The sequence below is a fragment of the Oncorhynchus clarkii genome, chromosome 11 (genome assembly GCF_045791955.1).
Source record: "Oncorhynchus clarkii lewisi isolate Uvic-CL-2024 chromosome 11, UVic_Ocla_1.0, whole genome shotgun sequence".
NCBI classification, from domain to species: domain Eukaryota; kingdom Metazoa; phylum Chordata; class Actinopteri; order Salmoniformes; family Salmonidae; genus Oncorhynchus; species Oncorhynchus clarkii.
The window spans coordinates 19,518,917-19,543,711 of NC_092157.1; the positions used below are offsets into that span (position 1 = coordinate 19,518,917).

Genomic DNA, 24,795 nt, shown 5'->3' on the forward strand with positions numbered 1-24,795 from the left:
GCCTCCACAATCACCCAACCTCAACCGAATTGAGATGGTTTGGGATGAGTTGGACCGGAGAGTGAAGGAAAAGCAGCCAACAAGTGCTCAGCGTATGCGGGAACTCCTTCAAGACTGTTGGAAAAGCATTCCAGGTGAAGCTGGTTGAGAGAATGCCTAAAGTGTGTAAAGCTTTCATCAAGGCAGAGTGTGGCTACTTTGAAGAATCAAACATATATGTAATGTATTTTGATTTGTTTAACACTTTTTTTTTGTGGTTACTACATGATTCCATATGTGTTATGTAATAGTTCTGATGTCTTCACTATTATTCTACAATTGTAAAAAATAAAGAAAAATCCCTGAATGCGTAGGTGTGTCCAAACTTTTGACTGGGACTATATATGTATGTGTATATATATATGTGTGTGTATATATATATATATATATATATGTTCCTTTGAAACATGACCCATCAAACCACGCTTCTTAACACCCGTCCGCTTAACTCTGAAGCCAGCCACACCAAAGTGTCAGAAGAAACAACTGACAATCAAGGTCAGCCTGCAGTCGCCAGGCCCACCACAAGGAGTCGCTAGAGCACAATGAGTCAAGTAAAGCCCTGACCAAACACTCCCCTAACCCAGATGATGCTGGACCAATTGTGAGTCACCTCATGGGTCTCCCAGTCGCTACAGCCTGGGATCAAACCCGGGTCTGTAGTAATGCCTCAAGCACTGGGATGCAGTGTTTTAGATCGCTGCGCCACTCGGGAGGCCCATGTCTAGCCTACTTTTATTGTAATATTGTTTTACTATTTTAATTTGTGTAATTTTAGAAAACGTATTGTGCTTTTATCTTTCTGCCCTTTTATTATTTTATTTGTTAAGCGCTTTGAAATACATCCCCTGTAAGAAATGTGCTCTATAAATATAGTTTGATTGAACCACAAGAACTCAACAATAAGCCTCCTACAACAGCATGAAAATCTACGAGCTGGGTGTGATTTCACAATTGACCCTGTGGAGGTGTCCCTACGTTTAGAGACAACTCTGTTCACAGAAAATGACGTGCGCTGCAGCCGGGCAGAGGGCGGGTCCAAGTTTTTAGAAACTGGTGATTTCTCTGAGTTTGCCCGCAGTTGCAGTCCAGAGGTGAACTGCAGCCCATGTTCCTTGCAGCATTCCAACATAATTTATTTTGAGGTTTTCTATCAATATTGACATTGCTGCCAACTGAGTGCATGTGGGTGGTAGAGGGACAGAGCACGGATAGATAGTTTTTTGTTTTCGTCAACGGCGCCCTCTCTCTACTCAGACCGGCTGAGGATGGACGGGAACAGAACCATCGACCCGAGCTGCAGGGACAGACCTCCCGTGGCCATCGACATCATTTCCCGTGAGTTGAACCGCTCGAATAGGCCTATGTTTTCTATAGGCGTCTTCTTTATACTAGCCTATCGATAACTTTTCAACTGTTCTGGGACAAGTGCCGTTATTTTCTTCAATCTGCCAGTGGTTAGGCCTACTCATAACGTAAACATGCATTGCCACCCATGTCACTGGGCTATGAAACACACATTTAGGTAAGGTAGAATTTTAGGCGACATTGATACAGATTGAGCTGTTTATTAATTCAATCACCTTTGAGACTGTTGGAGTTTGGAGAGATTAGCCTAACCTTTTTCAAATCGAATAATCCCATGAATCCAATAAAATAATTTCAATCTGACAGGCAGGGACTTGTTTATGATTTTTTTTTAACCACTGTAAACTCTCCTGTGCCTGCTGATTTCAAACTGCTGTTATAATGTAGAATTAACATACCAGTAGGGTTTTTAGGATGAGGGTCAACAGTTCTATATTGTACCCCATCACCTGAGCTCTGAATCTGGTCATGAGGTGTGTGTGTGTGTGTGTGTGTGTGTGTGTGTGTGTGTGTGTGTGTTGGAAAGGAGGGTGTGTTTGCCTCCTTAATGGTTAAATTGTGGTAAACTAAGCTGAAGTGAAGAAGCAATGATTTCACAACACTGCATCAAAACATCTGTTACTGGCGTCTGTAACATTGCAGGGGCAGGGGGATAGTTAACGTCCTACATTTTGCCATGGGGCAAAGAGATACGTGCATTTTTTTAAAGCTAATCTCATGGTATTCTACACATTTTGCCATGAGGCTGAGAGGAAAATGTGCAGTTCTATAGCTATTTTAAAGCTAAAATATACATGTGTTGACTGATGAACACAGTACAAATGAAGTAGGCAGTGGCATGGTGCTTTTAGCCAGTGAACCTCAGTGACATGCCTCAATGTGGTCATATTCGTGGCTTATTGGTGGTGTGGCTTTCAGTTAGTTATTTTTGGCCACCCATCCCATGAGATTGAAAGTCATTCCAGTGCACTTCTTGCTATGAATTCTATCTGATAGTGTTTGCATGTTTAGGTATGTCGATTTTTGATTATGGGGATATTATCTATATGCATGCAGCACTAGATGCTGTTTTCAATTGTGCCCTTAGGTTTCTGACTGGTGATGGTTATAGAACTCGCCATTGTGTTTTGTATCTATTTGTATGTAAGGAGAGAGCAGCATTCCCTTGTTTATCTACATAGCACACTCATGTAGAAACTTCCTATGTATCTAGCATCATGAATTCAATTTAGGTAAAAAGACAAGTGTCCCATTTGGAACACTGACAAGTAGAGAGCATTTTTTTATTTTTTCTTCTCAATCATTTTGGGATGAGGGCCTACGCGGCTGCCCTCATCTCACTCCCCCATTCTTCTCTAATCATGTCCTTATGTGTCTGTCTATGCCTGTTACACAAATCAAGTTGCTCTTCCCAGAAATCAGAGCAAGGACTTTCTTTCCCCACATCCATAACACATGGCTTTGTCTGCTGACACATGTGTTGTGTTGAAGTGTATTTGTGTATGTGTTAGTGCAGTCTTAGTTTGTGTTTGCATGTGTGAGTTAGTTACTCAGTCTTTGGCAGAAGGGCTTTGTGCTGTTTTCTAACTTTTTCTTCTTCTTTACTACTTGTTTTGATTTCACATAAACACCCTTGTTTTCCAGAAAACAACTATTTCTCTTTTGCTGAAATTGACACAGCTCTTCAATTATATGCTTTTTTTGGAACTGGGAGGTCAGAAATGAGTTCCAGAGAAAATGGTAAAGTGAATCACCAAGCCCCTAGATGACGCCTGTGTATTGTCCCTAAAGCTGGACAGGTCCTTTAGCTTTGTGGGCTCCATCCTATTGCTTTCATCAATCTGTTTTATTGTATCACCAGTGTAGGTGAAGAGAGGACACCAGGAAAGGAAGCTACTTTAGACTGTTGCCACTCTATAGTCCTTTGCTCTGTCTTTTTTGTTGTTAATTATTTCCAACGTGTCAAGTTATCTTTTTGTTTTATCAGGATTTGGTTGGGTCTAATTGTGTTGCTGTCCTGGGGCTCTGTTTGGTCCCAGGACCAGCTTGCTAAGGGAACTCTTCTCCAGGTTCATCTCTCTGTAGGTGATGGCGTTGTTGTGGAAGATTTGAGAATCACATCTTTTTAGGTAGTTGTAGAAGTTAATGGTTCTTTTCTGGATTTTGGTCATCTCTCTCTCATTTTCACACCTCCCTCTCTCTCTCTCTCGTTTTCACACCTCCCTCTCTCTCTCGTTTTCACACCTCCCTCTCTCTCTCTCGTTTTCACACCTCTCTCTCTCTCGTTTTCACACCTCTCTCTCTCGTTTTCACACCTCTCTCTCTCGTTTTCACACCTCTCTCTCTCGTTTTCACACCTCTCTCTCTCGTTTTCACACCTCTCTCTCTCTCGTTTTCACACCTCTCTCTCTCTCGTTTTCACACCTCTCTCTCTCTCGTTTTCACACCTCTCTCTCTCTCGTTTTCACACCTCTCTCTCTCTCGTTTTCACACCTCTCTCTCTCTCGTTTTCACACCTCTCTCTCTCTCGTTTTCACACCTCTCTCTCTCTCGTTTTCACACCTCTCTCTCTCGTTGTCACACCTCTCTCTCTCTCTCGTTTTCACACCTCTCTCTCTCTCGTTTTTACACCTCTCTCTCTCTCTCGTTTTTACACCCCTCTCTCTCTCTCGTTTTCACACCTCTCTCTCTCTCTCGTTTTTACACCTCTCTCTCTCTCGTTTTCACACCTCTCTATCTCTCGTTTTACACCTCTCTCTCTCTCTCGTGTTCACACCTCTCTCTCTCTCTCTTTCGCTCGCTCTTTCTCTCGTTTTCACATCTCTCTCTCTCATTTTCACACCTCTCTCTCTCGTTTTCACACCTCTCTCTCTCTCTCGTTTTCACACCTCTCTCTCTCTCTCGTTTTCACACCTCTCTCTCTCTCTCGTTTTCACACCTCTCTCTCTCTCTCTCTCGTTTTCACACCCCTCTCTCTCTCTCGTTTTCACACCCCCCCTCTCTCTCTCTCTCTCTCTCTCTCATTTTCACATCTCTCTCTCTCTCTCATTTTCACATCTCTCTCTCTCTCTCTCTCTCATTTTCACATCTCTCTCTCTCTCTCTCTCATTTTCACACCTATCTCTCTCTCTCTCTCTCTCTCTCTCTCTCTCTCTCTCATTTTCACACCTCTCTCTCTCTCTCTCTCATTTTCACACCTCTCTCTCTCTCTCTCTCTCTCTCTCTCTCTCTCTCTCTCTCTCGTTTTCACACCTCTCTCTCTCGTTTTCACACCTCTCTCTCTCTCTCTCTCTCTCTCTCTCTCTCTCGTTTTCACACCTCTCTCTCTCTCTCTCTCTCTCTCTCTCTCTCTCTCTCTCTCTCTCTCGTTTTCACACCTCTCTCTCTCTCTCTCGTTTTCACACCCCTCTCTCGTTTCCACACCCCCCCCCTCTCTCTCTCTCTCTCTCTCTCTCTCTCTCTCTCTCTCGTTTTCACACCTCTCTCTCGTTTTCACACCTCTCTCTCTCTCTCGTTTTCACACCTCTCTCTCTCTTGTTTTCACACCTCTCTCTCTCTCTCGTTTTCACACCTCTCTCTCTCTCTCTCTCTCTCTCTCTCTCGTTTTCACACCTCTCTCTCTCGTTTTCACACCTCTCTCTCTCTCTCTCTCTCTCTCTCTCGTTTTCACACCTCTCTCTCTCTCTCTCGTTTTCACACCTCTCTCTCTCTCTCGTTTTCACACCCGTCTCTCGTTTTCACACCCCTCTCTCTCTCTCTCTCTCTCTCTCTCTCTCTCTCTCGTTTTCACACCTCTCTCTCTCTCTCGTTTTCACACCTCTCTCTCTCTCTCGTTTTCACACCTCTCTCTCTCTCTCGTTTTCACACCTCTCTCTCTCTCTTGTTTTCACACCTCTCTCTCTCTCTCGTTTTCACACCTCTCTCTCTCTCTCTCTCTCGTTTTCACACCTCTCTCTCTCTCGTTTTCACACCTCTCTCTCTCTCTCACCTCTCTCTCTCTCTCTCTCTCATTTTCACACCTCTCTCTCTCTCTCTCGTTTTCACACCCCTCTCTCTCTCTCTCTCTCGTTTTCACACCCCTTTCTCTCTCTCTCTCTCTCGTTTTCACACCCCTCTCTCTCTCTCATTTTCACACCTCTCTCTCTCTCTCTCTCTCATTTTCACATCTCTCTCTCTCTCTCATTTTCACATCTCTCTCTCTCTCTCTCTCATTTTCACCTCTCTCTCTCTCTCGCTCTCATTTTCACATCTCTCTCTCTCTCTCTCTCTCTCTCTCTCTCTCTCGTTTTCACACCTCTCTCTCTCTCTCGTTTTCACACCCCCCTCTCTCTCTCGTTTTCACACCTCTCTCTCTCTCTCTCTCTCTCTCTCTCTCTCATTTTCACATCTCTCTCTCTCTCTCTCTCTCTCTCTCTCTCTCTCTCTCTCTCATTTTCACACCTCTCTCTCTCTCTCTCTCATTTTCACACCTCTCTCTCTCTCTCTCTCATTTTCACACCTCTCTCTCTCTCTCTCTCATTTTCACACCTCTCTCTCTCTCTCTCTCTCTCTCTCTCTCTCATTTTCACACCTCTCTCTCTGTCTCTCTCTCTCATTTTCACACCCCTCTCTCTCTCTCTCTCTCTCTCTCTCTCTCTCTCTCTCTCGTTTTCACACCCCTCTCTCTCTCTCGTTTTCACACCCCTCTCTCTCTCATTTTCACACCTCTCTCTCTCATTTTCACACCTCTCTCTCTCTCTCTCTCTCTCTCATTTTCACACCCCTCTCTCTCTCTCATTTTCACACCCCTCTCTCTCTCTCATTTTCACACCTCTCTCTCTCTCTCATTTTCACACCTCTCTCTCTCTCTCTCTCTCTCTCTCATTTTCACACCCCTCTCTCTCTCTCATTTTCACACCCCTCTCTCTCTCTCATTTTCACACCTCTCTCTCTCTCTCATTTTCACACCTCTCTCTCTCTGTCTCTCTCTCTCTCTCGTTTTCACACCTCTCTCTCTCTCTCTCGTTTTCACACCTCTCTCTCTCTCTCTCGTTTTCACACCTCTCTCTCTCTCTCGTTTTCACACCTCTCTCTCTCTCTCGTTTTCACACCTCTCTCTCTCTCGTTTTCACACCTCTCTCTCTCTCTCTCGTTTTCACACCCCTCTCTCTCTCTCGTTTTCACACCCCTCTCTCTCTCTCTCTCTCTCTCTCTCTCTCTCTCGTTTTCACACCCCTCTCTCTCTCTCGTTTTCACACCCCTCTCTCTCTCTCTCTCTCTCTCTCTCTCTCTCTCTCTCTCATTTTCACACCTCTCTCTCTCTCTCTCATTTTCACACCTCTCTCTCTCTCTCTCTCTCATTTTCACACCCCTCTCTCTCTCTCATTTTCACACCTCTCTCTCTCTGTCTCTCTCTCTCTCTCGTTTTCACACCTCTCTCTCTCTCTCGTTTTCACACCTCTCTCTCTCTTTCTCTCTCTCTCGTTTTCACACCTCTCTCTCTCTCTCGTTTTCACACCTCTCTCTCTCTCTCTCGTTTTCACACCTCTCTCTCTCTCTCTCTCTCGTTTTCACACCTCTCTCTCTCTCGTTTTCACACCTCTCTCTCTCTCTCGTTTTCACACCTCTCTCTCTCGCTCTCTCATTTTCACACCTCTCTCTCTCTCTCTCGTTTTCACACCTCTCTCTCTCTTTCTCTCTCTCTCGTTTTCACACCTCTCTTTCTCTCTCGTTTTCACACCTCTCTCTCTCTATTCTCTCTCTCTCTGTCCTTAGAGTTGGACATATTTGGTATCATCCTGTACTCTGTGCTGACCTTCATGGCAGTGGTGTCCATGCTGGTCTACATAGAGGAGTGTTGGTACATCTACCGGAAGGTTCCCTCCCACAAGAAGAGCGCCATCATCTGGGTCAACGGGGCAGCGCCGGTAAGAACATACCGATTTATCAGGAGGCTTTAAAGGTGCAATCTGGTACTTACTACTTTCATGTCCTCTCTGTGACAACTCATTGTGCTACAGTACAAACACATGCGGCCAAAAAACAAAAACAAAACTTTTGTGAACTTGTGACCCATCAACCAAATGTATTTATAAAGCCCTTTTTACATCAGCCGATGTCACAAAGTGCTGTAGGGAAACCCAGCCTAAAACCCCCTGGGAAAGGCCAGAACCTAGGAAGAAACCTAGAGAGGAACCAGGCTATGAGGGGTGGCCCGTCCTCTTCTGGCTGTGCCAGGTGGAGGTTATAACAGAACATGGCCAATATGTTCATAGATGACCAGCAGGGTCAGATGATGATAATAATAATAATAATAATAATCATCATCATCATCATCACAGTGGATGTAGAGGGTGCAACAGGTCAGCACATCAGGAGTAAATGTCAGTTGGCTTTTCATAGCTGATCATTGAGTTAGACAGCAGGTGCAGTAGAGAGAGAGTCCAAAACAGCAGATCCGGGATATGGTAGCACGTCCAGTGAACAGGTCCCATCCTGTCCATTTACTAGGAAATTCTAGGGCAGTAGCACGGTTAGGAAGGATGCATTGGTAAAGCATCCAGACTAAGTCTGTATGTCTGTGTGTGTCAGGTGATCGCCACCATGTCCTGTCTGGGGATGTGGATTCCCCGAGCCACCATGTTCACTGACATGACCTCTGCCTGGTATGTCACTCATCCTTCGCTCCTTTTCTCTTCTCTCTTTCCTTCTGTCTTTTGCTTTCTTTACATATCAGTTTCTCTTTCTTGACATATCCTCTTTCCTTTCCTCCACCTTCCTTCTCTCCCAGTGTCTGTTTGTGTGTGGCACTGGGCTTCTCTGGATCTCAGACCCCTGCTGTGACAGGCAGGAAACTCTGTAGGAAGACACACACTGTGTCAGCAAAACATACAGAGCGATACTAAAAACACTATTACAATATTGAGTGTCTAAATCCGTGCTTGTGTCGTTCTTTCCAAACCCATCTCTCCCTCTGTTCATCTTTTATTCCCTCCTTCCCTTGTTGTATATTTGTGGTGTGGGTGTGTAACGTGTGTCTGTCTCTGCAGCTATTTTGCGATCGTAGTGTTTAAGTTCCTGGTGCTGATGATTGAGGAAGTGGGGGGTGACGAGGCATTTCTACGGCGAGCAGGGAAAAACAAACTGAGGATCAGTACTGGTCCCTGTTGTTGCTGCTGCCCCTGTCTACCCCATGTTAACATCACACGGTAACACGTGCATACACAAACACGTACTCACACGCACACACTGTTTAGGATCAAATGTACTTCATAGCAAGACCTGTTTCTTAGTTGCGTCAGAGTCCAGCTACTAGATTAGTAGTAAAACAGTAGCTGGATTTGTAAAGGATCTGGCAGGTTGAATGTGCCCCTGGCCACTCACTCTGGCTCTGTATGGGCCCCTCCATGTCTCACAGCACATCTGACAACATTATCACTCCAAGTATGCCACCTACTGGTCATTGTCCCCTATAGGCATGGCCTATAACAAAATTTTAGAAATATGTACAAATGAATTATTATTTTCCATTTTAAATATTTGTTGAACGTTTTCCTCTGGTTTTCCCCAGACGGAGTCTGTTCCTGCTGAAGTTGGGATCGTTCCAGTTTGCCGTGCTAAAGATCGCCTTCACCATACTATCAATCATCCTCTGGACCAATGGCAACTTCGACATCGCAGATGTGAGTGTGGGGTGTCAACACACACACACACACACAAAATTGGGCTTCAAAAGAAGAGAACACATTCTCAATACAAACATTCCCAACACTGTGTGTGTGTTCCAGATGGCGATAACGGGAGCAGCCATCTGGATTAACCCAGGTGTGGGGGTCCTGACCATCATAGCACTGTGGCCTGTAGCCATCATGTTCATGCACCTCAGGATCACACTGCGCAGCCTCAAGATCATCCCCAAATATGCCATGTACCAGGTAAGATTACACACATGCCATATAAATGAACCAATCTGAGGAAAGATATACAGTAAGGCCCTCTTCAACCAATCAGAGGTCAGTTAATTAATTCCCTGAAATGACAACAGTTTCAGCAAATGATAACTTGTGTTTACTTGTTTACCTCGGCAGAGTGTTGTCCTTTTTTGTGTTTACCTATGTTATGTTGTTGGGTTTTTACCCATGATGCTGTGTGTGTAGCTGGTGCTGGTGCTGAGTCAGCTCCAGTCGGCCATCATCAACATCCTGGCTATGAATGGAACCATCGCCTGCACGCCACCATACTCCTCACAGGCCAGGGGATATTGTGAGTCTTATCTCCATCCATCCCTTCATCACTATATACCTTATTACACACAAACTCTACTGCTCTCAGGCAAGCACATAACTTAAGTGACCTATCCTCTCTTTCTTTCTCTTTCTTTTTCTCTTTCTTTCTCTCTCTCTTTCTCTTTCTTTCTCTCTCTTTTTCTCTTCCTTTATCTCTCTGTGTGTAGTGATGAGTCAACAGTTGTTGATCCTGGAGATGTTCATCATCACCTTGGTAACCCGCCTGTTGTACCGCCGCCAGTATGACCCACTCCCTGACGACGAGAATGACGATGAACACACCAAGATGGTTATACCGGCCGATAAATCTGACATAGCGTGAGGGCAAGAGAGACTGTATCTGTGCATGTAGTAGAGACAAAGTGTGCGTGTGGTTTTGTTAGAAAGACTGTGTGTTCAAGAGAAAGAGTGTGTGTGTATGTTATGTTACACAGGTCTGCAGTAAGCATTTAATCAGTCATGGCATTTTCTGGGTGAGCAATGCTGTTAAAATGAATCAGAAGTCATAATCCCTCAGCCAGTGTGTTTGGAAAGTGTTGCTGTTATGTAACTGTAATCTAAGAATTATTTCAGAAATGTATTTTTCCTCAGAAGTTGTATCTTTTGCCATAGCCTTGTTAAACATTATAGTGTATTATTAAACTTGCTCCACTAGGTGGCCGTATGAACCAATGGGTCCACCTGCCAGTGACACTGAGCAGTGGCCTACATTGATAACATTTGGATAAGGCCATTCTATCATGATCATTGACAGATCAACACAGACACACCTCTTTATTCTCTCGTCTTTAGACCTTCATCTTGTGGAATCTGCGTTATCACAACCCAGATGCACTCTGCAGATCAGGTTTAGAACTCTAGGTGACCATACTTACTAGTAACAAATGATAGGTGCAAATTGAAATGTTAAATAATTTTTCTAATTTGTATTATCGTAAAGGATAATTAGTAGATTACTTTGAACTGTTCCAAGCTCTACCACTTTCTAGTTAAGGCTACTGTATCCAGTGGTGTAAAGTACTTAACTACTTAAGTAGTACTTAAAATACTTCTTTTTTGGGGGGGGGTATCTGTACTTTACTTTATTTATATTTTTGAGTAGTTTTACTTCACCACATTCCTGAAGAAAATGTACTCCATACATTTCCCATGACAACCAAAAGTACTTGTTACATTTTGAATGCTAAGCAGGACAGGAACATTGTCAAATGCATGCACTTAACAAGAGAACACTGGTCATCCCTACTGCCTCTGGCTTGTCTGACTGACTAAACATAATTGCATCTTTTGTAAATAATGTCTTGCGTGTTGGAGTGTGCCTTGCAATACATACATTTTAAAAACATGAAAATGGTGCCTTCTACTTTGCTTAAAAAACTTACTTTGAAAGGATTTATAATTTTGATACTTAAGTATATTTTAGCTATTACATTTACTTAAGTATATTTAAAACCAAAAACTTTTAGACTTTTACTCGAGTCGTATTTACTATTAAGGTATCTATACTTTTACTCAAGTATGAACATTGGGTACTGTATCCACAGGTGTTCTATGTACGCTAGTTGTGTTGCTGATCTGTTGCCCTCTCCATTACTTATTCAAGGTTAGCTGACGTTTATGATCGGCTATACACACAAACTGGATCAGTTTCATGCGTGTTGGCATCCGTTATCAAGGATACACATTAACGGCTACGGTTCAAAGCAACATTTAATTCTATCCAATTAACCGGTCTGTTAAACTGCTACAGACCCGCCCCTTTCTGGCAGACAGACCAACACTTCAATCGCTATCTCCCATTTTCTCTTTTCCGGGTTTAACAGAGCAAGTGTCGACCAATCACCGTTAAACATCAACAGATTCAGAGTCATGCGCGATTGAGTTAGGGCTCGCGACAGTACGTACTGTCCTGTGCAACAATATTTAATCGAAGACATTCCGGAAAATAGAAGTGTTACATATTGTATGATTAAGCTACAGTAACACTTTTAGTTATATCGTTCAGTGATTTGCAGGTCTAGACAGAGAGAAACGTCAAATGAAGACGTTGTCTGTGGAGGATGCACGTCGCTGTCAGTGTCATTGGATGTGGTGGAGTGTTTTTAATTTAACCATCATCATTCCGGAACGACATCTACAATAGCAACTTTTCACAATGAGGCTGTTTACGGTTTTATTGAAAAACACCAAAAAAATTGAATATTATTCAAGATTTTCACCGTCGCCTCTCTCCATCAAGCAATTTTTGGAATTTGGTAAGTAGCCTAGACTAGGCCGACCCTCTCTTGGTAATGGGCTGTCACTATCAATGTGTTTTAATTTTAGGTTGTTGTCTATTCTGTAATATTAATGAAATCCTGACGAACAAACATAAGGCGATGTGAATCTCTGAAGGTGAACATCCTTGCAAGTGTTGTTTTTATTCCCTTGAATTCGGTCAACATGTTTTTATAGTACCACAGTACTCAATGATAATTCTGTTCTGATATAATTTGTATGATTATTTTTTTTTAGCTACAATTAGCATGTCATTTTTTGTTTGTTTGTAGTCATGAGCAATATGCCTATCAGTCCATCAGTATAGACTGGGGGCTATAGCCTATAGCTACCATTATAGACTGGGGGCTATAGCCAAAAGCTACAGAATAGACTGGGGCTATAGCCAAAAGCTACAGTATAGACTGGGGGATATAGCCTATAGCTACAGTGTGACTGGGGGTTATAGCCTATAGTTACAGTATAGACTGGGGGTTATAGCCTATAGCTACAGTATAGACTGGGGGCTATAGCCAAAAGCTACATTATAGACTGGGGCTATAGCCTACAGCTACATTATAGACTGGGGCTATATCCTATAGCTACAGTATAGACTGGGGCTATAGCCTACAGCTACAGTATAGACTGGGGCTATAGCCTATAGCTACAGTATGACTGGGGCATTGTGTCCAGTCAGAAGACACAAATGCTGAGTATGGGTTAATAACATGCTCCCCTATGTGCCTTCTGTTAAATCATCAGTTTCTGACTGCTAAGCAACAGTTTAGTTAATGAAGTCAAAAGGAAAGCTTTCTGTTTCTTTCCCCCCCTCTCTCTCTCCATCTTTCATACAGATAGGCTACACTCACAGGTATACAGAGGGCTGTTTATTACTAGTTTAACAGGTCTACAGTGATAACAGCTCGTGTCTTGTTGCGTCACTGGAATTGTTTCATAATCCTGCCTTTGTGTCTGGGCCTGGGAACCAGAGACTGCTCAGGAGGACCACTGCTGTTATCGAACCACTGTAACTCTCTCTCTCTCTGTGTGTTTGTGGCACGTGTGTGTGTGTGCATACTTGCCTGTGATAAGAAAGGCTAAAATAGGCTGAACATGTTCAGAAAATAGGGAGACAGTCTGCCTATTTTCTGAGTGCGTTCAGCCTATTTTAGCCTTTCTTATCAAATTAGCCACGCCTCGGCCCAGCATTAGTTACCTTCGGCGCCTTTCCCTAGAAGTTAAACAAACATGACTCATTGCTGTTTCCGAACACACATTGAAGTATCTATGGATAGCATGTGGACTGTGTATGTAAGTGAGAAAGAGATGCTGGGATGTGCCTATAGTCAAAAACACAGCAGCTCTGATATTTCCAGCATTAATCACATTGTAAACCATGGTGGGATGTCCATTTGTTCACTTCAATAGAGGGGTGTCTTTTGTTGCTTTTCAGACAGAGAAGTTGAACATCGTGGTAGAATGCCATTTGCTTTTTAGAGTGCATTTTCCCAGTCAACTTTTAAAAGACTCCCTCCCTTCCCCTCCCATCTCCTCCTCTAGGTCGGGACAATGCGTGTGAGAAGACATCCTTTATGTTCCTGAGGAAGGAGCTGCCAGTGAGGCTGGCTAACACCATGAGAGAGGTCAACCTGTTGCCTGATAACCTGCTCAGTCAGCCCTCAATCAAACTGGTGCAGAAATGGTGAGACATTTAGCCTGAGTGCCAGTCTGTTTGTGCTATCATGCCAAACACTTGACGATGAGCAATGGAGTTGACAAAAGCACAAAAACATATGGGACCAGTCTAGTGAGAATGAGTCATAACACACAAACATGCAATTTACATACCCCAAACATACCCCAAACATACCCCAATTTACATACACCAATTTACATACCCCAAACATACCCCATACCCCAATTTACATACCCCATACCCCAATTTACAGTGCCTTGCGAAAGTATTCGGCCCCCTTGAACTTTGCGACCTTTTGCCACATTTCAGGCTTCAAACATAAAGATATAAAACTGTATTGTTTTGTGAAGAATCAACAACAAGTGGGACACAATCATGAAGTGGAACGACATTTCTTGGATATTTCAAACTTTTTTAACAAATCAAAAACTGAAAAATTGGGCGTGCAAAATTATTCAGCCCCCTTAAGTTAATACTTTGTAGCGCCACCTTTTGCTGTGATTACAGCTGTAAGTCGCTTGGGGTATGTCTCTATCAGTTTTGCACATCGAGAGACTGACATTTTTTCCCATTCCTCCTTGCAAAACAGCTCGAGCTCAGTGAGGTTGGATGGAGAGCATTTGTGAACAGCAGTTTTCAGTTCTTTCCACAGATTCTCGATTGGATTCAGGTCTGGACTTTGACTTGGCCATTCTAACACCTGGATATGTTTATTTTTGAACCATTCCATTGTAGATTTTGCTTTATGTTTTGGATCATTGTCTTGTTGAAAGACAAATCTCCGTCCCAGTCTCAGGTCTTTTGCAGACTCCATCAGGTTTTCTTCCAGAATGGTCCTGTATTTGGCTCCATCCATCTTCCCATCAATTTTAACCATCTTCCCTGTCCCTGCTGAAGAAAAGCAGGCCCAATCCATGATGCTGCCACCACCATGTTTGACAGTGGGGATGGTGTGTTCAGGGTGATGAGCTGTGTTGCTTTTACGCCAAACATAACGTTTTGCATTGTTGCCAAAAAGTTCAATTTTGGTTTCATTCATCTGACCAGAGCACCTTCTTCCACATGTTTGGTGTGTCTCCCAGGTGGCTTGTAGCAAACTTTAAACAACACTTTTTATGGATATCTTTAAGAAATGGCTTTCTTCTTGCCACTCTTCCATAAAGGCCAGATTTGTGCAATATACGACTGATTGTTGTCCTATGGACAGAGTCTCCCACCTCAGCTGTAGATCTCTGCAGTTCATCCAGAGTGATCATGGGCCTCTTGGCTGCATCTCTGATCAGTCTTCTCCTTGTATGAGCTGAAAGTTTAGAGGGACGGCCAGGTCTTGGTACATTTGCAGTGGTCTGATACTCCTTCCATTTCAATATTATCGCTTGCACAGTGCTCCTTGGGATGTTTAAAGCTTGGGAAATCTTTTTGTATCCAAATCCGGCTTTAAACTTCTTCACAACAGTATCTCGGACCTGCCTGGTGTGTTCCTTGTTCTTCATGATGCTCTCTGCGCTTTTGACGGACCTCTGAGACTATCACAGTGCAGGTGCATTTATACAGAGACTTGATTACACACAGGTGGATTGTATTTATCATCATTAGTCATTTAGGTCAACATTGGATCATTCAGAGATCCTCACTGAACTTCTGGAGAGAGTTTGCTGCACTGAAAGTAAAGGGGCTGAATACTTTTTGATTTCCACTTCATGATTGTGTCCCACTTGTTGTTGATTCTTCACAAAAAAAATACAGTTTTATATCTTTATGTTTGAAGCCTGAAATGTGGCAAAAGGTCACAAAGTTCAAGGGGGCCGAATACTTTCGCAAGGCACTGTACATACCCCAAACGTATTGAATTAACTGTGTGTGTGTGTGTGTGTTCCCTTCAGGTACATGCAGAGCTTTGTGGAGCTGTTGGGGTATGAGAACAGAAAACCAGAGGATCCTCAGGCCCTCAATGAGTGAGTATGGAGGACAATGTTTATTCTATATATTTTATTCCTTGTTGGTTCAACAGATCAATCATCTGATGTTGAACTGAAGACAGAAGGTGTGAGAACCTGAGAGAAGGATGTTTGGAGGAGAGGGGGATGAGGGGAGCTATGAAGAGGTGGAGGGGTAGAGGGTAGCTTACTGCTAACTGCCTGTGTCCTTGTCCTCATACTCGCCTGATGCTAAACTCCTGGACTTACCTGTCCAGATAATCATGTATATTTATACCATAACAGTGTTCACACCATGTGAGAGAGATTTAGATAGGAACCACTGATAACAACCCCAGCTGAAAACTGTAAGTCAGCAGAAATAAGTTGTTTTTCTTCTCTCTCTCTCTCTCTCTCTCTCTCTCTCTCTCTCTCTCTCTCTCTCTCTCTCTCTCTCTCTCTCTCTCTCTCTCTCTCTCTCTCTCTCTCTCTCTCTCTCTCTCTCTCTCTCTCTCTCTCTCTCTCTCTCTCTCTCTCTCTCTCTCTCTCTCTCTCTCTCTCTCTCTCTCTCTCTCTCTCTCTCTCTCTCTCTCTCTCTCTCAGTTTCCTAGAGTTGTTGATCGAGATCCGTAATCGTCATAATGACGTGGTCCCTACCATGGCCCAGGGGGTTATAGAGTACAAGGAGAAGTTTGGCTTTGACCCCTTCATCAGCAGTAACATCCAGTACTTTCTGGACCGCTTCTACACCAACCGCATATCCTTCCGCATGCTCATCAACCAACACAGTGAGAGCACACACTCTGACACACATTTACAGCACGTTAATACGCACAAGTCCGCTGGACGATGTTTAAGATATGTGGACAGTGTGTGTGTAAAGGCGTTATGTCTTTGGGGGAACTATGTTATCCATTATGTTCATGTCTGTCTGTCTCCTCAGCTCTCCTGTTCGGCAATGACACTAACCCAGCCCACCCCAAACATATAGGCAGCATAGACCCCACTTGCAACGTGGCTGAAGTAGTCAAAGGTGAGGACTGGTCAAGGGGGATGTGTGTCTTTGTCTGACTCACTGTGTTTTTCAGAAGCAGTGGTAACAGATCAAGTTGTATTTGTCACATGATCTGTAAACAACAGGTGGAGACTAACAGTGAAATGCTTACTTGCGAGCCCTTCCCAACAACGCTGACAAAGAAATAATAGAAAGCTAAAACACGTAATAATAGATACACAATGAATAATAACTTGGCTATATACAAGGGGTCCCAGTACGGAGTCGATGTGCAGGGGTGCGAGGTAATTGAGGTAGATACTATTGTATATGCAGTGTATGTGAACACCCCTACAAATGAGTGGATTTGGCTATTTCAACCACACCCGTTGCTGACAAGTGTAAAAATTCGATAGGATGGCACCTTTCCAACAAGTCAGTTCATCAAATTTCTGCCCTGCTGGAGCTGCCCTGGTCAACTGTAAGTGCTGTTATTGTGAAGTGGAAACGTCTAGGAGCAACCACGGCTCCGGCGCGAAGCGGTAGGTCACACAAGCTCACAGAAAGGGAACGCCGAAGCGCGTTAAAATAGGCGGTCCTCGGCTGCAACACTCACTACCAAGTTCCAAACTGCCTCTGGAAGCAACGTCAGCACAATAACTGTTCGTTGGGAGCTTCATGAAATGGGTTTCCATGGCCGAGCAGCCTCACACAAGCCTAAGATCACCATGTGCAATGCCAAGTGTCAACTGGAGTGGTGTAAAGCTCGCCGCCATTGGACTCTGGAGAAGTGGAAACTCGTTCTCTGGAGTGATGAATCACACTTCACCATCTGGCAGTCTGACGGACGAATCGCGGATGCAAGAAGAAAGCTACCTGCATGAATGCATAGTGCCAACTGTAAAGTTTGGTGGAGGAGGAATAATGGTCTGGGGCTGTGTTTCATGGTTCGGGCTAGGCCCCTTAGTTCCAGTGAAGGGAAATCTTAACGCTACAGCATACAATGACATTCTAGACAATTCTGTGCTTCCAACTTTGTGGCAACAGTTTGGGGAAGGTCCTTTCCTGTTTCAGTGACAATGCCATCGTGCACAAAGCAAGGTCCATACAGAAATGGTTTGTCGAGATTGGTGTGGAAGAACTTGACTGGCCTGTACAGAGCCCTCACCTCAACCCCATCGAACACCTTTGGGATGAATTGGAACGCCGACTGCGAGCCAGGCCTAATAGCCCAACATCAGTGCCCGACATCACTAATACTCTTGTGGCTGAATAGAAGCAAGATCCCCGCCACATTGTTCCAACATCTAGTGGAAAGCCTTCCCAGAAAAGTGGTGGTCATGTGGTGAATGTACTATACATATAACTAGGAATAAAGAGACAGATAATTAACAGTAGCAGCATTGTATGTGAGGAGTCAAAGTTGGTGCCCAAAAAGGGTCAATGCAGATAGTCCGGGTTGCTATTGATAACTATTTAACGAACTATTTAGCAGTCTTATGGCTTGGTGGTGGTAGCTGTTCAGGGTCTTGTTGGTTCCAGACTTGGTGCATCGGTACCGCTTGCCGTGCGATAGCAGAAAGAAGTCTATGACTTGGGTGGCTGAATTCTTTGAAGATTTTTAGGTCCTTCCTCCGCCTTGTATAGAGGACCTGTATGGCAGGGAGCTCAGCCCTAGTAATGTACTGGGCCGTACGCACTACCCTCTGTAGCGCCTTGCAGTCGGATGCCAAGCAGTTACAATACCAAGTGGTGATGCAGCCAGTCAAGATGATCCCAATGGTGCAGCTGTAGAACGTTTTGAGGATCTGAGGGCCCATGCCAAATCTTTTCAGGCTCCATGGGTTAACCCAACTCTAACCTTAATAGTGATGATGGCAGTTTTCTGAAGCAAAACAATAGTCCTCTCTCTCCCCTTAGTCTCTTCCTCTTTCTCCCTGTTCAGCTCTCGTTACCACCCCTAAATGGTTCTGCTTTTCTTAGATAGTTGTGTGTATGATGGCATGTATCCATCTGTACATCATGTGACACTGCCTTCCTGTTTCAGATGCCTATGAGACAGCCAAGATGCTGTGTGAACAGTACTACCTTGCTGCCCCTGCACTCCAGATCCAAGAATTCAACAGTAAGACATCTTCTCTGTTTTACCACATCTCTGATCCCCCTCCATGTTGACTAATGTACAGTCAACACACACACAAACTTTGTTCACTGTCTCATGATATCTTTGATCTCTATATGCTGTCGAAACACACACTTTACAGTATGTTTGTGGTTTCATAACATCTCTGATCCCTCTCTGTGTGAGAGATAACAGAGCTCCACCTTTAAAGGGAAGTGATGTAGCCACGGGACTGCTCCTATTTAGAGATGATGGTTGCATCATCTGTCCTCCACTCGTTACCTGTATTAATGGCACCTGTTTGACCTTGTTGTCAGTATAAAAGACACCTGTCCACAACCTCAAACAGTCACACTCCAAACTCCACTATGGCCAAGACCAAAGAGCTGTCAAAGGACATCAGAAACAAAATTGTAGACCTGCACCAGGCTGGGAAGACTGAATCTGCAATAGGTAAGCAGCTTGGTTTGAAGAAATCAACTGTGGGAGCAATTATTAGGAAATGGAAGACTCAATTCCTGCAGTGCCAGACGTGTCCCCCTGCTTAAGCCAGTACATGTCCAGGCCCGTCTGAAGTTTGCTAGAGAGCATTTGGATGATCCAGAAGAAGATTGGGAGAATGTCATATGGTCAGATGAAACCAAAATATAACTTTTTGGTAAAAAACTCAACTCGTCGTGTTTGGAGGACAAAGAATGCTAAATTGCATCCAAAGAACACCATACCTACTGTGAAGCATGGGGATGAAAACATCAGGGCTGTTTTTCTGCAAAGGGACCAGGACGACTGATCCGTGTAAAAGAATGAATGGGGCCATGTATCGTGAGATTTTGAGTGATAACCTCCTTCCATCAGCAAGGGCATTGAAGATGAAATGTGGCTAGGTCTTTCAGCATGACAATGATCCAAAACACACCGCCAGGGCAATGAAGGAGTGGCTTTGTAAGAAGCATTTCAAGGTCCTGGAGTGGCCTAGCCAGTCTCCAGATCTCAACCCCATAGAAAATCTTTGGAGGGAGTTGAAAGTCTGTGTTGCCCAGCAACAGCCCCAATACATCACTGCTCTAGAGGAGATCTGCATGGAGGAATGGGCCAAAATACCAGCAACAGTGTGTGAAAACCTTGTGAAGACTTACAGAAAACCTTTGACCTCTGTCATTGCCAACAAAGGGTATAATAACAAAGTATTGAGATAAACTTTTGTTATTGACCAAATACTTATTTTCCACCATAATTTGCAAATAAATTCATTAAAAATCCTACAATGTGATTTTCTGGATTTTTTTTCTAATTTTGTCTGTCATAGTTGAAGTGTACCTATGATGAAAATTACAGGCCTCTCTCATCTTTTTAAGTGGGAGAACTTGCACAATTGGTGGCTTACTAAATACTTTTTTGCCCCACAGTGTGTGTGTGTGTGTATATATATATATATATATATATATATATATATATATATATATATATATATATATATATATAGATGGATCTTATTTTCTCTCCCTGTGTCACAGTGAAACAAGACAAAGACAAATCGATCCATGCTGTGTATGTTCCCTCTCACCTCTTCCACATGCTGTTTGAACTCTTCAAGGTGTGACACGCACGCACACACGCAAGTACACATACACAATGCACGACCATCATCATACTAATAAAAGTGTTTGGTGTGTGTAGAACTCTATGCGGGCCTCTGTGGAGCTCCATGAGGACAGTAAGGAGGGCTTACCTCCGGTTAAGGCCAAAGTCACACTAGGAAAAGAGGACCTGTCCATAAAGGTAACACACACACCTGCCAATACTTAGACATGCCATCTATGAGTGGGATGTATCATAAATGCTCTATAAATTGTTATATTTACCATCTTTTACCCAGTGTGTCAAATATCCTCTTTCTCTCTCTTTCCTCTCTCTTTTATCTATCTGTCAGATCAGTGATCGGGGTGGAGGTGTACCTCTGAGGAAGATCGATCGTCTGTTTAACTACATGTACTCTACTGCGCCCACGCCCAGCCTAGAACCCTCCAACACTGTCCCACTGGTACACACATACACATTGTTCCCCATATTTTTCTGATTTTTCTGACTCATCATTCTGAAGCCAGTAACAGATGCCATTGTTTTTCTGTAGTGATTGTAAACAACTTCTTCTGAAGAAGTGACTGCCCTTATACTACACTCTCACCTATGTCATTTCTCTCCCCCTCTTGTCTGCTATCGCTGACTCCCAACTTTCTCTTCCTTCTCCCTCCCTGCTTCCAGGCTGGTTTTGGCTATGGTCTTCCCATCTCCAGGTTGTATGCCAGGTATTTTCAGGGAGACCTGAAGCTCTACTCCATGGAAGGGGTTGGCACTGATGCTGTCATTTATCTCAAGGTAGGAGGGGCTTCTCTCACACCACAAATCATTTTGATGTTACTCTGTGATTTTCAGACTCTGATATACCTCTGCTCTGTAATACAATTAACTATCAACATCACTCCATCCCTTTTCATTGGTTCTTCTTTTGTCCCGCTCCCAAATCAGGCTCTGTCCAGTGAGTCGTTCGAGCGCCTGCCCGTCTTTAATAAGTCGGCATGGCGACACTACCAGACCAGCCCTGAGGCAGACGATTGGAGCAACCCGAGCAAAGAGCCACGAGACACCAGCAAATCAAATTACAAGGCCAACCGATAACTCTGCCCTAAAATGCTTCCCCCGCCGACCTGCCTGGCACACTGAACTCTGCCCCTTCAATGATCCCCTCGCTAACAAAATCATCATGGGTTTAACTTCAGCTGCCGCGGCGACACAACGCCCTCTCTGCAGTCATTGATGTTGTTGTCCCAGGGTGGACTTTGGAACAGGATTTTAGCCCCACCCCCTGACTCCTCTGATAGGTTATTTGGTCAGTTGTTCCTCTTCACAATCTGTTTTAATTGGGACTACAGCGACCAGATTGGTGGACAGTCAGTTTGAGATGGTTGAGTTCAGCCACTCTTTCCTTCGATCCCTTATCTTCAGCTTTCTTCAGCTTTACTGACCACAGCACTCCCTTGTGGTTCTCTCTAGCTACTGCAGCTAGAGGCTCTGTCTTTGGGCTGGGAAAGGTTTCTGTTCTGCTCTCTCTGTGTCCAGTCTCGGTTTGTTCAGTCAAACATAATAGAACCTCTGTTTCTCTCTTCTCTCCCCTACAAAGCAGCTGTGACAGGCTGAGGGTTTGGTTTCAGGCCCGACAGAGAAAAGGGAAAAGGAGCTCCTTTTCTCCCTTTGAGGACATAGTTTTGAATGGGCACTAATCTCATCCACCGGCCGGCGCTCTCTGTCGATCCGTCTGGTCTCACAGCGCCTCAGAATGGAACTTGAATGGGAGACTATGGTAGGAGCGGCGAAAACAGACGTCGATTTTAATTGGCTGATCTCTGTCCATCGCCATCTAGCCCAACCCTGAGAACATACCCCAGCTACATTGTGGACTTCAAAGCGTTAGTGATTTAAAGAAGGAAGTGAGTTCGGAAAATCTGAAAGTATGCCTATTAGAAATTGTTTTCATATATAAACTTTATACGCCAAACTCAGAATCAATTGGGTTTCCCCAAAATAATATTGTTTATGTGTTTATGTAATATAACATTTATTTTAATTGACAATTTTGCAAAGTCCCAGCTAATAAAACGGTTGATATTTCTCACTTCCTTTCGGTTACCACTAGCTTCCACTGTCACAAAGTCAACATTGACTTTAAAAATGTACTTTGTGGTCTTAATTTAAGGTTAGGGTTAAGCATAAAGTTAGCAGTTTGGTTAAGGTTAGGTTTAAGAAGAGACATTTTAGAGATAGGCAGGGTTTATGACTTTGTGGCTGTGATAACTAGTGACGACCCTCTCCTGCCTCAATTTAAAGACATGCCTCATAGTTGTGTGATTCGCTTAGAATTTGACTTGATTAGCATGGCACTCAGTAAATCAACACCCCCTAAGGTCTAACCAGTCCCACCTTATTACGGTCCCTGCTATCTGGAGTCCTTGGGACGTCCCTACCCCATTGAAGTTGAAATGTAAAAGGGTTAAGGTAGGGACATCGCAAGGATCCCAGATAGCAATGACCACCCTGTTACCAGACTATGTGTGCCAGCAATTCGACCCGGGCACGAGGTTAATTAGGCACAAAGAGGGTCAGGGTGGGTAGTTGTCATAGTTACGATTGTCATGGGTACAGTGGCGTGGCCAATGCCAAGTTATAGAAAAGAGAGTTGCAGTGACTAACTAGACCTATAAGAACATTTTAGGAACGATGGGAACAAGCTTTAAACTAACTAAAGATAGTTATTATGCATTACGCATGTTGCATTATATTATAGAAAGAATCCGGAACAAACAGATGTATTTTTTATTCATTATTATTCCATTATCTCAGAACGAGGAGGAGACTTAGAACTCTGAGGAGTTAAGAAACAGTATTGCATGACAGTATTGCTATAGTTTCATTTCAACTCCATTGTTTTATTATGTTTTTACTGTGTTGTGACGTGTTGGATTGAGAGGAGAACCTAGTGAAATAGGCATCCTCAATCTTTGCCCCAGATCCTAACTAGCGATACTGACCCTTCCTGAACCCTTTGAAAGGTTAACTGTATACTCAAAGACAGCCCACCTAGCTGTCTTGCCCCCTTTCTAAAAACCTTTTATGTTAATTGGTTTCTATTGGACAACTTGGTTCCCCATGTAGGAGGTTTTCTATGGGAAACACTGCTCTGAGTCTCAAAGAAAATTGATGTTTTCAGGATGCTAATGTTAACCAACGATGGTTCACCATGTGAGCCTTGTCTTTCCTGTAGCTTATTGCTTATAAACCTCTCCAGCATTACATGTGTTACTGTTAACCCTCCCAGCTCCTTCCACACCCTGATAAGACCATGCAAAGGCTACATGACCGATCCTAAAGATGGCTACATTCTGTTAGCCTTGTTTGTCCATCTGTGGCACCATCAACCCTGCAAAGCAATATGAACATTCTCACGTTAACCAAGACTATCGCTAACAACGCCACACCGACTCAACCTTGTAATTCACCTAGTAGTGGTATTACTAAACCTTCTGAACATTGAACGAGCTTGAACATCAACTAGTATTTTGAATGGTTTTCCGATAAGACATGTAATAGCTGTCATTGGTTGAAGTGTGTGAATAATGCTCTTCAAGGATGGAAGGGATTGGATGAGATTAATATTTGTATTTAAGTGTCAAGAAGAATCTGTGGTGTACAACAGCGGGCATTTTGAAACTCCATTGTTTGTGCAGGAGTATGGACCTGAACAAATATATTGTGTTCCTTGAAACAAGGGTTCTTTTGCATAGGAAAATGGTTGATTCTTAATCATTTGTTTTTTACTTCAATTTTTTAGCATTTATTTTTGTGTAACTGGATGATGATTATTCCAGAGAGGGCTCTTTCCCTCTTTTTTGATTTTAAAAGTCATCATCTACAGTATACACATACCGTTTTTCTTCATCAATGTCTTCGTATGTGGATTACATTTCATTCAGGCCTCTCTGATAAGAATCAATTGTCTTAGTTAACTCTGGGATAATATTAGCTTGTTTGTTTGTGTTTCTAGTTATCCTCATTCTCATTGGCCGGTTTATGAAAAGTGGGGCCAAACTTGGACCAATCATGGAGCGCTGATCTGACATCATCCATTCTCAGTTTTCAGCAAAACCTGAACAACTCATTCCAGCACTGCCAAGGAGGCACCTAAAATGAGTTTTAAAGTGGGCTTAGCTGTAGATAAGGTAGTGAATCCTTCCTTACCTTTTTGTACCTCTAAGGTATTAGTAGCTTATATAGTATATATAGTATGGTAATATATTGAACTGGTGTGAAGTGATTACTCATACATCCTTTCTGTATCTCTGATGTAAGAGATGACTGAGCACTTTGTATGACCTCCTCCCTGTAGAGCAAGTGTGTGCAGACGTATGCAGCCCATCTTATCACAAAACAGTAACTTTTGTATGCATACATGTGCTACAGTAGCGGCTACCGTAGATAGTAGACACAGTGATATACAACCATATAGAGGTATTCAGCATGAGGTCAAGCTTGCAATACCTACTGTCAATTTTCCAAAGCTACAATAAAGAGAAGAAAACAGACAGTTT

General features: G+C 43.4%; 2 protein-coding genes across 2 annotated transcripts; both read left to right on the top strand.

Annotated features, from left to right (window-relative positions):
• Positions 1–1,102: 1,102 nt before the first annotated feature.
• Positions 1,103–11,022, top strand: LOC139420329 (organic solute transporter subunit alpha-like). Its single transcript, XM_071170312.1, has 8 exons — positions 1,103–1,377; positions 7,162–7,313; positions 7,978–8,051; positions 8,436–8,594; positions 8,957–9,068; positions 9,174–9,320; positions 9,543–9,648; positions 9,839–11,022. The coding sequence occupies exons 1-8, from the start codon at positions 1,308–1,310 to the stop codon at positions 9,991–9,993; spliced, it is 975 nt and encodes a 324-aa protein (XP_071026413.1). The 5' UTR covers positions 1,103–1,307; the 3' UTR covers positions 9,994–11,022.
• A 493-nt stretch (positions 11,023–11,515) lies between these two features.
• LOC139420330 (pyruvate dehydrogenase kinase, isozyme 3a) lies at positions 11,516–24,789 on the top strand. Its single transcript, XM_071170314.1, has 11 exons — positions 11,516–11,926; positions 13,488–13,629; positions 15,507–15,578; positions 16,143–16,327; positions 16,483–16,572; positions 18,581–18,658; positions 20,170–20,249; positions 20,333–20,434; positions 20,586–20,696; positions 20,918–21,031; positions 21,182–24,789. The coding sequence occupies exons 1-11, from the start codon at positions 11,827–11,829 to the stop codon at positions 21,329–21,331; spliced, it is 1,224 nt and encodes a 407-aa protein (XP_071026415.1). The 5' UTR covers positions 11,516–11,826; the 3' UTR covers positions 21,332–24,789.
• Positions 24,790–24,795: the final 6 nt, after the last annotated feature.

Bases quoted from the DNA above. Each gene is read 5' to 3' on its own strand.
- LOC139420329 (XM_071170312.1), top strand. From the start codon at position 1,308: ATGGACGGGAACAGAACCATCGACCCGAGCTGCAGGGACAGACCTCCC. The intron at 7,314-7,977 runs GTAAGAACATAC...TGTGTGTGTCAG, and splicing joins GGGTCAACGGGGCAGCGCCG to GTGATCGCCACCATGTCCTG. The intron at 8,052-8,435 runs GTATGTCACTCA...CTGTCTCTGCAG, and splicing joins ACTGACATGACCTCTGCCTG to CTATTTTGCGATCGTAGTGT.
- LOC139420330 (XM_071170314.1), top strand. From the start codon at position 11,827: ATGAGGCTGTTTACGGTTTTATTGAAAAACACCAAAAAAATTGAATAT. The intron at 16,328-16,482 runs GTGAGAGCACAC...CTGTCTCCTCAG, and splicing joins CATGCTCATCAACCAACACA to CTCTCCTGTTCGGCAATGAC. The intron at 18,659-20,169 runs GTAAGACATCTT...CCTGTGTCACAG, and splicing joins CCAGATCCAAGAATTCAACA to TGAAACAAGACAAAGACAAA.